This window comes from Podarcis cretensis, assembly GCF_951804945.1.
Source record: "Podarcis cretensis genome assembly, chromosome: 12".
NCBI lineage: Eukaryota > Metazoa > Chordata > Lepidosauria > Squamata > Lacertidae > Podarcis > Podarcis cretensis.
The window spans coordinates 352,478-366,757 of record NC_137181.1 but is presented as its reverse complement, the minus strand read 5'-3'; the positions used below and the strand labels follow the sequence as shown (position 1 = coordinate 366,757).

Genomic DNA, 14,280 nt, shown 5'->3' with positions numbered 1-14,280 from the left:
CTCTTTCACAGTTCATTTTACTTATCATTCCTGCATATTTTGCTATACTCAATCTATTTGTTTCTCCATTTTTCATCCTTCAAATAATTACCAAACTGCTGAATTTATCTAAATGCTGCCAGCGTTTTCAATTGTACACAGTTGTTTTCTAAATATTCAGCCAAAAAACCCCCACTCCTCTTCAAATAAAGATTCTTCTTGCTCTCTTATTCTATAAGTAAAACCTGCTGCTTTCACAAATTCTATCAATCTTCCTTACTAGGGTTCTCACTCATTTTCCATCTTTGGGCTAGCAAAATTTGAGCTGCCATGGTTGCGTACATAAATATTTTTTTCTGACAACTGGGAACTTCAGACTGTACTATTCCTAACAAAAAGGCCTCAGGGTTTTTTTTTTGGGGGGGGATGTTTTAATTATTTTTAACTCATTGTAGATTTCCTAATAGTCTTTAACCTTTTTACGTGTCCACCACATGTGAAGAAATGTTCCTTCTGTTTCTCTGCATTTCCAACACAAATCTGATTCTACTTTGTACATCTTTACCAACCTACTCAGAGTTAAATACCATCTAGGCATCATTTGCATATACCGTAATTCTCTTTCAAACTATAACATTCAGTAAATTTCAAATCATTCTTCCAGAATTTCCCCTGGAGATTTAGGTCTATGTTATGTCCTATGTCCATTGCCCAGTGGGTTATTGAAACTTTAACTCGTCTTTCATTTCCCATTGTAATAATAAGCTATACATTTTTGACAACAGTTTATCTTTGTTCCATAATATTTCTCTTTAAAACTGTGAGCTTTGATCCAGAAACCCATTTTTAAAACCTAATTTAAACGTATCATATATTTGATGGTACTGTAACCAATCTGTAACTGGGCTCCTTACTTTTTCCACTGGTTTCAATCTAAGTTCCCTCTCTCTGTAAGCTCAAGTTTTAGTTGAAAGCTCTCCTGATCAGATTCTTGAGATTCTGGGCAAACACCTTCTTGCCAGCTGTTGTGAGGTGCGGCCCATCACTTGCCAGAACTCAAGGAAGCGGAGACCAGGATCCAAGAAGCGCAAATCCTTCCTGACAATGCTTACCGGCGCATCCAGTGTTTTACCTCAAGTATTTTCCTCTCTCTTCGACAGGAAGGAGTGATGAAAAGACCAACTGTCTTCCAAGTCACATCCGCTCCCTGCCCAGGGTCTCAGAGTCCCTTGCTATGCATTGAAGACTGTATGTGGCAATACTAGGTAAAGGGACCCCTGACCGTTAGGTCCAGTTGTGGCCGACTCTGGGGTTGTGGCACTCATCTGGCTTTATTGGCCAAGGGAGCTGGCGTACAGCTTCCAAGTCATGTGGCCAGCAGGACTAAGCCGCTTCTGGCGAACCAAAGCAGCACACGGAAACGCTGTTTACCTTCCCGCCAGAGCGGTACCTATTGATCTACCTGCACTTTGACGTGCTTTTGAACTGCTAGGTGGGCAGGAGCAGGGACTGAGCAATGGGAGCTCACCCCGTCGTGGGGATTCGAACCGCCGACCTTCTGATTGGCAAGTCCTAGGCTCTGTGGTTTAACCCACAGCGCCACCCGCGTCCCGTGGCAATACTATTTGTGCAGAATAAACACCACGCCATCAAACACACCTGGTCTTCCCTGCTGTTTGTGGTCTGCAAATGACACGTCACTGTTAACAGAATCACAGACTGTGGAGTCCTCTAGGCCACCCCCTTGCAGCGCAGGCATCTCAGCCCAAGCATCCATGACTGGTGGCCAGCCAACCTCTGCTTAAAAACCTCCACGGAAGGAGAAGCCACCTCCTTCTCAGGGAATCTCTTCCACTGATGATTCCCACAATTTGCCTTGTGTTTCCTTTGCATTGAAATGAAATGACAATGTAACTCGGAGGCAAGGAAGAATGAGACAAAGAAATAAAGTCTCTGATTAAAATGGAAACAGCCCCTCATGCGAGCAGTGCAGAGTGGAACGGAAAACGAGGCCCCCTGACATATTCCCTCGTTACAGGCTTAAATTCTTCTAGAAAGTGACCTCTTCTTCCTAGAAGCTGGTGCAAAGAGTACTTTGGAAGCCTTCCGTGTTCCAGAACATCCATTAACTTACAGCTGCTGTTCTATTGTCCTTTAAATTCTCCTTGCTCTAACAGTGCCTGCATTGCATCCCAAACCGTCTATCCCTATGTCATGTTTAATAAAAGTGCGGTAAATCCTCAGCAAATCTGGCTGCTCACCTCTCATTCTAGGTACCAGTAATTTACAGGCAGATTGAAAAGCACAGGCCCCAATCCCTGGTCTGTTGGGGACGCCACTTTCTACGTCCCTCTCTTGGGAGGACAGTCCATTCATTGCCACTCTCAGACTCCTGTTCCTTCAGCAGGGACTGGCAGGGAGACTGATGCAGAAGGCTCTCTCTTTTGCCCTGTCATGTTTTCATAAGTGATGCCTTCTGGGGAGTAGGAGAGAAAACCAAGCCGTCCCTTTTGCTTTGACTTTGAAGGGGAATCATGGAAGAGTAGAGTTGGAAGGGGCCCTGAGGGTCATCTAGTCCAACCCCACTGCAACGCAAGAGCTGCAGCTCTGTCCCTGGAGGCTCAGGTGGCCTCTGGGGCTAGAAGGGTCTTTGGTTCCACAGCTACAGCCATTCCTGGACTGGGAGAGCCTGGCCATGCATTGTTGTTGTTGTTTAGTTATTTAGTCATGTCTGCCTCCCCGTGACCCCATGGACCAGAGCACGCCAGGCACTCCTGTCTTCCACCGCCTCCCGCAGTTTGGTCAAACTCATGTTGGCACCTTTGAGAACACTGTCCCACCATCTCGTCCTCTGTCGTCCCCTTCTCCTTGTGCACTCCATCTTTCCCAACATCAGGGTCTTTTCCAGGGAGTCTTCTCTTCTCATGAGGTGGCCAAAGTCTTGGAGCCTCAGCTTCAGGATCTGTCCTTCCAGTGAGCACTCAGGGCTGATTTCCTTCAGAATGGAGAGGTTGGATCTTCAAGAGTCTCCTCCAGCACCATAATTCAAAAGCATCAGTTCTTCGGCCATGCATTAGTTGGCTGCAATTGCTGGATTACTGCAATGCTCTCTCCGCAGGGCTGCCCTCATGCATGAGCTAGAAGCTGCAATCAATGCAGAATGCTGCAGCACAATTGCTGACGGGAGTGAGACCTTGTCAGCCTTTAACACCTTCGCTGCTCACAGATCTGCCCTGGTTGCTGATCTGCTTAGCAGACCAAGTTCAAGGTCTTACTTGTAGTTAAAACACTCTAAACAACTTGGGAACATTTACCTGTGAGATTGCCTGGACCCCCCCCCCCTTGCCTGATCTAATCACCATTTATAACTAGGTCTGTGTTTGCCAAAAACCTATGGATAGGTTTCCTGTGCTGTAGAAATCCCAGAGATTTCTGAGGCCCAATTGGGAATGAGAGAGGAGCTATTTTCCCCTCTTTTAATTACTGGAGAGGGAGAGTTTGTGTTGGGTAAATATGGCATCAAACCATTAATGTAGAAGTTAAAAAGAGCAGGAGCCAGAATACACACTCGCTTGGCTCCTTGTGACATTTTAAAAGCATCAGTCGTCCCACCATTGAAACCTACTCTGACCCTCATTTCTATATTGCTGTACAGTTCCTGGATCAGTTGCAGAAGTCTGCAGTCAATGTTGGCAGTTTAACATTTCTTCCACAGTCTGCTTCAATTGATAGGGTTGAATGCAGGATAAAGATCAACAAAGCCTACATAAAATTTATTCTTAGTGTTCTTAGTATATTTCCTTATCATATGGTTTGGGGTAAAACATTAAACAATGGTACTGCTTCCTCCTTTGAATTCAAAGTGTTCTTCATAATTAATATTATTGTTTTGCCACCAGTCAGATAATTTTTGAAGGAGATATCATGCATATAGCTTTGAGGTGATGTCTAACAAGCTGATTGGCTGAAAGTTTTGTGGATCTTTCCTTTCTTACAAATTGGAGAAATGACCCTCGTTTTCCATGCAGAGGGCATTTGGCCTGTCTTGTTCATGGTGGTAAATAGGCCAGGCAGGGGGTAAATAAACAGACTGAAACATGCGCCAGCATTTGTACATGTCTGGGCAGGCTTGTCTAAGCAAATGTCTTTTTAGCATGTGGCAAAAAGAGTCCAGCGAAGACCGCTGCCTGATGTCAAGTGGCAGGCAGTTCCAAAGTGTAGCTGCTGCCTCCCTGAAACATCAGTTTCTTACCAATGTGGAAGGGGTATAATGTGGTGCCTGCAAAAGTGCTAGTTTTTTTCTTTTTTGGATCTGGTACTGGGGTCAAGTTAGTGGCAGGGGTGAGGTTGTATCCCTGTGGAAGTTCAGCCTCCAAAAGTGGCAGTCCGGGCAAAAGGGGGGGGGGAATGCAGAGCTGCTGCGTTGACTCCTTCCGTGTGTTGGTCAGGGGGCTTGCGTGGGCCCCCTCTGCCATCTCAGTCTGCCACCGCACTCAGTCTGCGTGGGGAAAGGACTTGGGGGTCTTGGTGGAACACAAGCTTGACATGAGTCCACTTTGTGATGCAGCAGCAAAAAAGGTGAATGTTAGTCTCCAGAGCAAGGGAAGTCATAGTCGCGCTCTCTTCTGCCTTGGTCAGACCCCACCTGGAGTCCTGGGTCCAGTTCTGGGAGCCACAATTTAAGGAGGATGTTGACCAGCTGGAAGATGGGCAGAGGAAGGTGACGAAGATGATCCAGGGTCTGGAAACTAAGCCTTATGAGGAGCAGTTGAAGGAGCTGGCTATGTCTAGCCTGGAAAAGAGGAGGCTGTGAGGAGATACAGGAGATACAGGAGCCACCTTCCAGTATCTTAAGGGATGTCACATGGAGGAGGGAGCAGCACGAACCCACGGCTTCAAGTTGCAGGAGAGGAGCTTCTGACTAAACCTCAGGAAGAACTTTCTGACAGTCGGAGCTGTTGGGCAGTGGAACAGATTCTCCCGGGAGATTGTGGGCTCTCCTTCCCTGGAGATTTTAAAGCCCAGGTTGAGTGGGCCTCTGCCAGGGATTCTCTCCCCCCCCCAGCAACTGTTTATTGATGTAAATAAGTTTGTATTTGACACTTGAGATCAAGATCCAAACTATGGGAGAGAGGAGACCCAGCTGCCCTAGGAAGCAACAGTCCTGCTGCTGCTGCTGCTGCTGCTGCTGCTGCTGACCCACCTTCAGGTCCAAAACATTTTTCCAGGGTGGATCCTGAGCCCTGGATCACAGGAGGCATTGAAAAGAACTTTTGAGCAGCCTTTTTGCCAGGCCTGGGTGCCCACCCTGCACCCTGCCAGCTCTGGGAGCAGCCCCCCCCCACCGCCTCCAGGCACCTGCTACTCAGCCCCACCCACTGCCCAGCAGCAGCCAATCGCTGCCTCTCTCGGCCAGCCTTCCCCGCCCCTCCCTCCTTCTCCCAGGTATGATAGCTCAGGGCTGCCCGCCGGAGCACCCAGCCTAAGCAGCCCTGAGAGGGGAGCAGCGCCAAGGAGCTGGACAGGTAAGGGGCACCTCTAGGGAGGGGGCGCCAGGGATCCAACTCAGAGCCAGGGCTGCACCCCAGCTCCAGAGGTGCCCCCCTTAGGCACAGCCCCCCCCCTGGGCAGCACAGAAGGTCAAAGCTCCAGGGAGGGCATTTGCCTGGTTTCCTCAGGAAGGAGGCCAGGGAACGAGGGCACCTTCGCTCCTGCCAAGCCCGCGATGCCCCACATGGCACGGGAGTTTGTGGTTTTCTGTCCCAGAGGGGGCTCATTCTTGAGATGCAAGCAGACGGGTTTTCTCTAATCTGCTAGTGCTGCCCTGTTAACACTGGGATTTGCAGGCCCTCCCAAAACCCAGCTGGGCCTCCCCCTCCCATCTTTGTCCCTCTGCTGTCACCCCGTTTCTCTCCCCCCGCTGCTGCTCTGACCCCGGAGGCATCTGAGGGGGGCATGGTCTTGCTTCGGAGCCACGCTTTCTGGTTCAAAGACTTCCAGCTATTACTCAGGGCTTAGAAAAATGCACTCTGCACGTGCTGGGGGGGGGACACCCCTTCCTGGATATATTTATTATTTCTATAGCACTTCAGAGGGTTCCGCAAAAAGCGGAGAGTCAGGCAGGCCCTCCAAAAATATCTCGTGGCCCCTTGCAAAGTGGCGACCCTGCCGTCAGAGCGGATTCTTGGCAGCCGCTCTACGAGGCTGGAAGAGGGAGAGGCGAGGCATTGCGTGGCCGGGGGTGAGCTAGATGGCCCTTGGGGTCCCTTCCGACTGTATGATTCCCTGAGACCCTCCAGGCCTCCTCTTCCCATTACGACCCTCCCCAAGAACTCCCTTTTATCCGCTATTAAAATAAAGCAAGAAAACAAGGGAGATGTTGCAATATCTGAATTCAGATAAGTTGTCTAAAATATGATAACAAAACCCTCTTTCTGCGCTTTACAGCAGATTGAAGTCCACAGACTTTTACCCCGGGAGATTCCGGCCGCAGCGGCTCAGCTGTGATCAGGCGGCGCTGCCAGGCAGTTCACATTCAGCAAAGCGGGAGAGGAGGTTTTGCAAAGCCTTGCGCTCGGCTCCGCGGGGTGGGTTGTGGTTGCTCAAAGGGGCGGCCCCAAAGCTGAGCTTCCCTGTCGAGCAAAGCGCCTGGCCGAACTGCTCAGCTGTGCTCCACGGTGCCACCCGTGGGAGAATTTCTCCCGCCGCAAGTAGCGGGGGTGGGGCTGATCCAGACTTGGGATGGCAGCATGCAAGGCAGGGAAGGGTTAAAGACTCTCTAGCCCTCCCTTTGTGGGCGCTGCTCCCCCCCCCCCCGCCCCAAAAGCCCCATTCGTACGATAGCTACTTGTACGGAGGTTTCCATGTCCAAACTGGATCGGATTAAAAGCAGAGTTTTGTGCTGGCTCTTGACGACTTCGAGTGGGACAGGGCCCTGCCTTCCACGCGGAAAGACTATCCCGGGTTCACTCGGCAAGGGCATCTCCAACTTGGGATGAGCAAGGCCCTCGCTTGATGCGGGGCAGGTTTTAATAGGTAGGAGACGATATACTAATTCGATTTATCCCTCCAGGCACCCACATTTGTGGGCTGAGTAGCGGTAAACATCCCCCCCCCCCCAGCAGCAGAATTGAAGAAGGTTGAGAAGCCGTCTATTTAGCCGGCTAGGATGCGAGCTGGCTCTCCCTTTTCGTGTACCCGACTCTACCAATTACATTTTCTGTGGTCTGAGTCTCTGCTAAGCAGCAAGAACATCCTTCCTGGACTTGACTGCCATCTCCCACACTTGAGACCCCGAGACCTGCGGCTGCCACTCAGTGTAGCCAAGACTAAGAAGAAGAAGAGTTTGGATTTGATATCCCGCCTTTCACTCCCTTTAAGGAGTCTCAAAGCGACTGACAATCTCCTTTCCCTTCCTCCCCACAACAAACCCTCTGTGAGGTGAGTGGGGCTGAGAGACTTCAGAGAAGTGTGACTGGCTCAAGGTCACCCAGCAGCTGCAGGTGGAGGAGCGGAGACACGAACCCGGTTCCCCAGATTACGCGTCCACCACTCTTAACCACAAGACCACACTCCAGAGTCAGACTCTGGAGAAAGACTGGGGCCCCGGATCCTGCCCCGACCCCACTTGCTGACGCCTCCCCCCTTTCTGACGCCTCCCTCTTTCTCCCGCAGGGCGAGATGTGGTCCTCTGCTTTGGCCATCTTCGGCCTCCTGGCTGCGGCCGCCTCCGGCCAACCCCCGGAGCGCCACGAGGGGGTCTCCATCTTCTCCGACTTGACCCCGGCGGAGCTGCGGGCCGTCCGCGACTTTCTGCTGGGCCGGCCCGAGCTGGGCCTCCAGGCGGATGCAGAGCCCTCCCTGGCCAAGAACAGCCTTTTCCTGGTGGAGCTCTTGGCCCCGAAGAAAGGGCGCGCCTTGCAGTACCTGGAGTCCGGGGGGCGCCGCCCTCGACGCAAGGCCAGAGCCGTGGTCTTCTTCGGGGCCGAGGCGCAGCCCAATGTCACCGAGTACGTGGTGTGGCCCCTGCCCGCGCCCACCTCCTACCGGCCCTGGGGGAAGCCGGCGCCCTTCGCGGCGCGGCCGATGTCGCAGCTGGAGTTCGGGCTGCTCTCGCAGCGGCTGGCCGAGAGCCTGGCTCCGCTGCAGCAGTTCCTGCTGGACGCCTCGGGCTTCGGCTTCGGGAACTGCGGCGACCGGTGCCTGACCCTGACGGAGGTGGCCCCGCGGGGCCTGGCCTCGGGCGAGCGCCGCACCTGGCTGATGCTCCAGCGCTTCGTGGAGGGCTTCTTCCTGCACCCGGTGGGGCTGGAGGTCCTCCTCGACCACCGGGAGCTCGACCCGAGCCTCTGGCAGGTGCAGAAGCTGTGGTACAACGGGCGCTACTTCAGCAGCGCGGAGGAGCTGGCCCAGCTCCACGCCTCGGGCGCCGTGCCCGTCGTGCCTCTGCCGCCGCAGCCGGACGAGAGCCTCTTCTCCACCTTCGTGCCGCGGGGGAGCTTCTCGGCGGGGCCCCCGACGGACGCGCACGGCGCCAAGGTGTGCGAGCCGCAGGGCCGCCGCTACTCGGTGAGCGACAACCTGGTGGAGTACAGCGGCTGGAGCCTGGCCTTCCGCCTGCGCACGTCCACAGGGTTGCAGCTCTTCGACGTGCGCTTCAACGGGGAGCGCGTGGCCTACGAGGTGAGCGTGCAGGAAGCCATCGCCATCTACGGGGGGAACACGCCGGCCGCCATGCAGACCAAGTACATGGACGTGGGCTGGGGCATGGGCTCCGTGACGCACGAGCTGGCGCCCGGCGTCGACTGCCCCGAGGGGGCCACTTTCCTGGACGCCCACCACCTGTACGACGCCCCGGGCCCCGTGCGCTTCCCGCGCGCCCTCTGCGTCTTCGAGCTGCCCACGGGGGTCCCTCTGCGCCGCCACTTCGACAGCGACTTCCGCGGCGGCTCCCACTTCTACGCGGGCCTCGAGGGCGCCGCGCTGGTCCTGCGCACCACCTCCACCGTCTACAACTACGACTACATCTGGGACTTCCTTCTCTACCCCAACGGGGTGCTGGAGACCAAGGTGCACGCCACGGGCTACGTGCACGCCTCCTTCTACACGCCTGAGGGGCTCCACTATGGGAACCGCCTGCACAAACACCTGCTGGGCAACATCCACACGCACCTGGTGCACTACAAGGTCGACCTGGACGTCGCAGGTGGGACCCTCGCTCGCTCCCGGACAGGGGCGCGGGGGCGTCGGGGGGGCCCTAAGCCCAGTCCATCCTCAGTCGCAAGAGTCCCCCTTTCACCTTTCCAGTTACGGAACCGGCCGAGCTCCGAGGAATTGCGCCTGTTTGCAGCTGTGGCTGCTTTTATAGCATCGTAGAGGCGGAAGGGACCCCCAGGGTCATGTAGTCCGATCACAGAACCCTCCGCAGGTAGTCTCCCACGAAGGAGAGCCCGCCGCCTCCCAAGGGTGTCCGTTCTGCTGTCGAGCATCCCTTGCCATGAGGGTCACGTCTGAAGAAGCGCCAGGCGCCTCCCCCCCCCCCCGGTCGGTGAAAGGGAGGGGGCGGCTGTGATGTTCTCGTAAGCCGCTCTCCTCGCCCAGGTCCAGAGTCTCAGGGGGCAAGAGGCGCCTCGTTCTGTCCTCAGGCAACCCCGGGAGATAACGCTGGGCTCTCGAAGGCCAAGCGGGGAGGGGAGGGGGTTCCTGCGGCCAAGCCCCGTCCTTGACCCCCGGCAGAGGAGCTCGAAGGCAGGCAGGCAAGGGGGAGGTCCCAGCCTCTGCCTCCAAGCGCCAGAGCGAGCTGCCCCCCCCCGCCTCCCAGTCACTCTGGAGGCTCCATCGCAAGGTCTGCAGAACAGAGCAGAGGGGTCTCCCCGCCCCCCAACTCTGCTTCTTGAACTTGTAGGGCAGCAGTTACCATTTTTTTTGGGGGGGGGGCGCCCGCTTGGTGCCATCAACTTACTCTCCGTGCCCCCTACCCTACAAAAAGCATTATACTCAGAATATTGGCCTGCGCAACCATCTCAGGAAGATAAGCATAGAATCAGGGAATGATAGAGTTCGAAGGGACCCCGACGGTCATCTAGTCCAACCCCCTGCAAGGCACAACGTAATAAAATTCAAACAGGGACAATTCATTGCACATTTAGGCAAACTCCGATAAAAACTGATTAGTTTAACTAATTCAACAAAATTGGTGCGCTTCATTCAGCGACTGCAGCTTTTCCAAGCCTGGTCATTTGCACCTTCAGCGCCCCCTGCCCCGTAGCGCCCCCAAGGATTCCCCCTTCCCCCTTGGGGAACCCTTGTTCTGAGAGGGGAACCTTTTCCTCCCTCCTGCTACTGGAGCTGCCCCCGCCGGCTCTCCTGGCCCGCTGCAAACTGCATGCCCCTCGGGGCAGAGGAGGAACCCTGGGGCTGCCTCCTTTTGCCGTGCCAGGCGCCCTCCTTGGCCTTAGCGAGCCCCCCCCCCGCAGCCTCAGGGCCCCCTCCCCTGCCGGTTCTCCTGACCCCCGTCCCCCCTGCTCTCCCCCCTGCAGGCCTGGAGAACAGCTTCGAGACGCTGGACGTGGCTCTGGAGAACATCTCTCTGCCCTGGGAGCCGAGCCAGCCGCTGGTGCAGCCGCGCCTGGATCCTCAGCCGCGGCTCCGCGAGCGCCAGGCCGCCTTCCCCTTCGGCAAGCCGCTGCCCCGCTACCTGCTCTTCGGCAACCCGGCGAAGCCCAACCGCTGGGGCCACCGGCGCAGCTACCGCCTGCAGCTCAGCTCGCACGCCGACCGCGTCCTGCCCCGCGGGTGGCAGGAGGAGCGCGGCATCACCTGGAGCAGGTGAGGCCCGGCAGGTGGGGCGGGCGGGCGGGCGGGCGGGGCAGGCAGGTGAGCTGGGACGCCGAGCGGGAGGGCAGCCCCCACCCCACTTCCCAGCCAAAGGGAGCGGCGGGTCGCCCACGCCTGGAGATTCTCGGGAGTGCACGGGACGGTTTCACTCCCGGCCGTCGGGATCTGGCCAGAAGGAAGGCTGGAAACGGGTGACAGGCAGGAATTGCTCCCGAGGAGCCGCTGCTGGACAGCCCCGTGGGGACGGTACTGCTCTGGCGCTGGGCTCCTGCTTCAGAGAAGCATGGGATTCTAGCGTCGGAAGGGACCCCGAGGGTCAACTAGTCCAACCCCCAGCAAGGCAGGAATATGCAGCTGCCCCACATCAGGATGGAACCTCCAACCTTGGAATTATCAGCCCCTCTCTCTAACCAAGGGAGCTATTCAGGATTGAGCTTCATTAACCTGTAACCCCAAAATTTAGGATCTCCTCCAAACTGGTGCCAAAGGTATGTATTCGTTTTGTGCCCATTTGGACCGGAAATTCTGCATTTTGTACTCCCCCCCCCAAACTGAATAATTAATATAGCAAACGGGGTTCCAGGTTAACATCCCAAAATCCAGCGTGGTCTGGTCCCCCCAAAAAATTACATTTTATTGAAGCTTGCTGCTTGCCTGTGGGTTTAAGAACCTAAGGAGAGCCTGCTGGATGAGGCCAAGGGGGGCCCATCCGCTCCAGCCCCCTGTTCTCACTGTCACCGGCCAGATACCCCAATGGGGAACCTGCAGAGAGCCTCTTTCCCCTCCTGGCATTCAGAATCATCTCTGCCTCTGAGTGTGGAGGGCAGAGGAGAGCCCCCCTGGCTGGGAGCCAGCACTAGATCTTTCCTCCATGAGCTTAAGAACCCCTGATTAAATATCTGCTTAGAATCCTCCGAGAAAGGAGAGCCCCCCACTTTTGAGGGAGCCTGCCCCCCTGTGGAAGAGATGGGGAGAAGGGAGCCTCCTTGATCCGGCCCACGGATGGTCCAGGAATCAGCGTGTTTTTACATGAGTAGAATGTGTCCTTGCATTTAAAATGCACCTCTGGGTTATTGGTGGGGCATAGGAATTCGTTCACCCCCCCCCAGTATAGTTCAGTCCTCCACAAGGTCCGAGGGACAGTGGACTGGCCCTCTGCTGAAAAAGTTTGCTGACCCCTGATACAGTGCGCAGGAGGTGTTGGGCGCTTGGGTGTGGGCTGGCCTCTCTTTGATGGGGTGGGCTCAGGGGCACCCATGCCCGGGGACTGAGGGGTCGTGTCCCTCCGGCAGGTACCCCTTAGCAGTGACCCAGCATCATGACAACGAGGACGCCAGCAGCAGCCTCTACATCCAGAACGACCCCTGGAGCCCCACAGTCAGCTTTGAGAAGTTCCTCCAGAATGACGAGAGCCTGGAGAACCAGGTGAGGGCGGCCTGGGGGTGGGGGGCAGGAAGAGGAGCAGCAGGGCGCCTCACTTGGGGTTTTGGGGGGAGCACACACGGAGATCCAGGCCAGGGCCAGGGCAGGCAGATTCATGCTCCGTGATGCTCCCAGGACGCTTCCGAGCACAATTCAAAGTGTTGGTGCTGACCTTGAAAGCCCTCAACGACCTCGGTCCAGTATACCTGAAGAAGCGTCTCCACCCCCATTGTTCTGCCCGGACACTGAGGTCCAGCACCGAGGGCCTTCTGGCGGTTCCCTCCCTGCGAGAGGCAACGTTACAGGGAACCAGGCAGAGGGCCTTCTTGGTGGTGGCGCCCGCCCTGTGGAACGCCCTCCCTCCAGATGTCAAAGAAAACAACAACTACCAGACTTTTAGAAGACATCTGAAGGCAGCCCTGTTCAGGGAAGTTTTTAATGTTTGATGCATTACTGTATTTTAATATTCTGTTGGAAGCCTCCCAGAGTGTCTGGGGAAGCCCAGTCAGATGGACGGGGTATAAATAATAAATTATTACTATTCTTATTCTCCCTCCGGCAGGACCTGGTGGCCTGGGTGACGGTGGGCTTCCTCCACATCCCCCACTCGGAGGACATCCCCAACACGTCCACGCCAGGCAACGTGGTGGGCTTCTACCTGCGACCCTTCAACTTCTTCGACGAAGACCCCTCTGTGGCCTCGCGACGCACCGTCATCGTGCGCCCCTCTGAGCCTGGGGGCAGGTCTGGGGTGCATGTCCAGCGCTGGACCCCGACCGACCCCATGCCCTGCGTCTCCGAGGAGCCCTTCAGCTACAATGGCACCTACTGGCAGGTGTAGTCCAGCTCCAGGCAGGATTGGCCCCATCTTCTTCCTCTCCACCCCTCAAACCCCAACCCTAGACATTGACCTCTCCTCCTCGGTACTCCTGGCTTGCAGCAAAGCCCACCCCCCAGATCCAACCCCCCCCCCCGGCTTCAGGCTTCCTGTGCACCTCAGACCCAGGCAGGGGGGCACCTGGGTGAAGGAGGGGGGCTGCCCCTCTAACATGAGGCAACTGATTTCCTGGGGCACAAAATCAGTTTCATATTAGGAGATTTTTTGAGGGGGGGGGTCATCCTCCCACAGCACACACCTGTTTGAGAGTAAAGACAGCCAGCAGGAAGATGAGAAGGATGCAGGAAGGGCATGTGCTGGATCAGGCCCATCTAGGCAAGCACCTTGTCCTCACAGGCCCTGACCAGATGCATCCATGCCATGGAGTTTTCTGCCACGGGACGTGGTGTAGCAGGAACCCCCCCCCCAATCATTCAGTTTGTACAAACTTCACACACACTCACACTCACACACTACATACGCTACGCTTCTGTTATAAATTCATAGAAAATCAACCATACATCGGATTTGCACTGTTCTACTTTTATTTTACTCCATGAAGGAAGGACTACAAAATGGGGAAGGTTTGAGACAGGCCAGCCATAATCCCTTCAGCATCCCAGCACATACACAGGTGCCCTGCCCAGTTGCTATGCCAACCCTGATGGTCCCAGACAGAAGACAATCAAGATCACAAAGAACTTGCATATGGGAGTGGATTCAGCATGGACTTGAAACAAAGGACAATGATCAGCTCTTCCCTCTGGGGGCAGGAAACTGCAAACTCCCCTCTATCACCTGGAAAGTACTCATGGGGAGGGGAAAAGGGGGAACCAGCCAGGTGACAGGACACTCAGGTTACCACCACAACTCCTCCCTCAACCCCTCCTTTCTGTGATGTAGGTGTGATGTTTCTGGGGGGTGGTCTTGATCTACGGGAGGGGAATTTCAAAAGTCTTTATAAGCCCTTGCACAGCATTTTTCTTTGTCCTTCCTCTCTCCTGCAAGTGAGGGGAGCACCCTGTTGCAACAGTTCAATAAAGGCCAAGCCTACAGGCTGCTGTTTTGCTCCAAGTAATCCTGGTTCGTGTCTTTGTTTTTGTCCAAGGGAGCCCTCGGATTTTCCGTTAACAGTTGGCAATACCGTGTGTGTCAGTGGCTTGAGC

General features: G+C 55.4%; 1 protein-coding gene across 1 annotated transcript; it reads left to right on the top strand.

Moving 5' to 3' along the window:
• The first annotated feature begins 5,424 nt into the window (after positions 1-5,424).
• AOC1 (amine oxidase copper containing 1) lies at positions 5,425-13,619 on the top strand. Its single transcript, XM_079946738.1, has 5 exons — positions 5,425-5,504; positions 7,654-9,184; positions 10,518-10,806; positions 12,108-12,240; positions 12,800-13,619. Exons 2-5 carry the CDS (start codon positions 7,660-7,662, stop codon positions 13,076-13,078), a joined length of 2,226 nt encoding a protein of 741 aa, XP_079802864.1. The 5' UTR covers positions 5,425-5,504; positions 7,654-7,659; the 3' UTR covers positions 13,079-13,619.
• Positions 13,620-14,280: the final 661 nt, after the last annotated feature.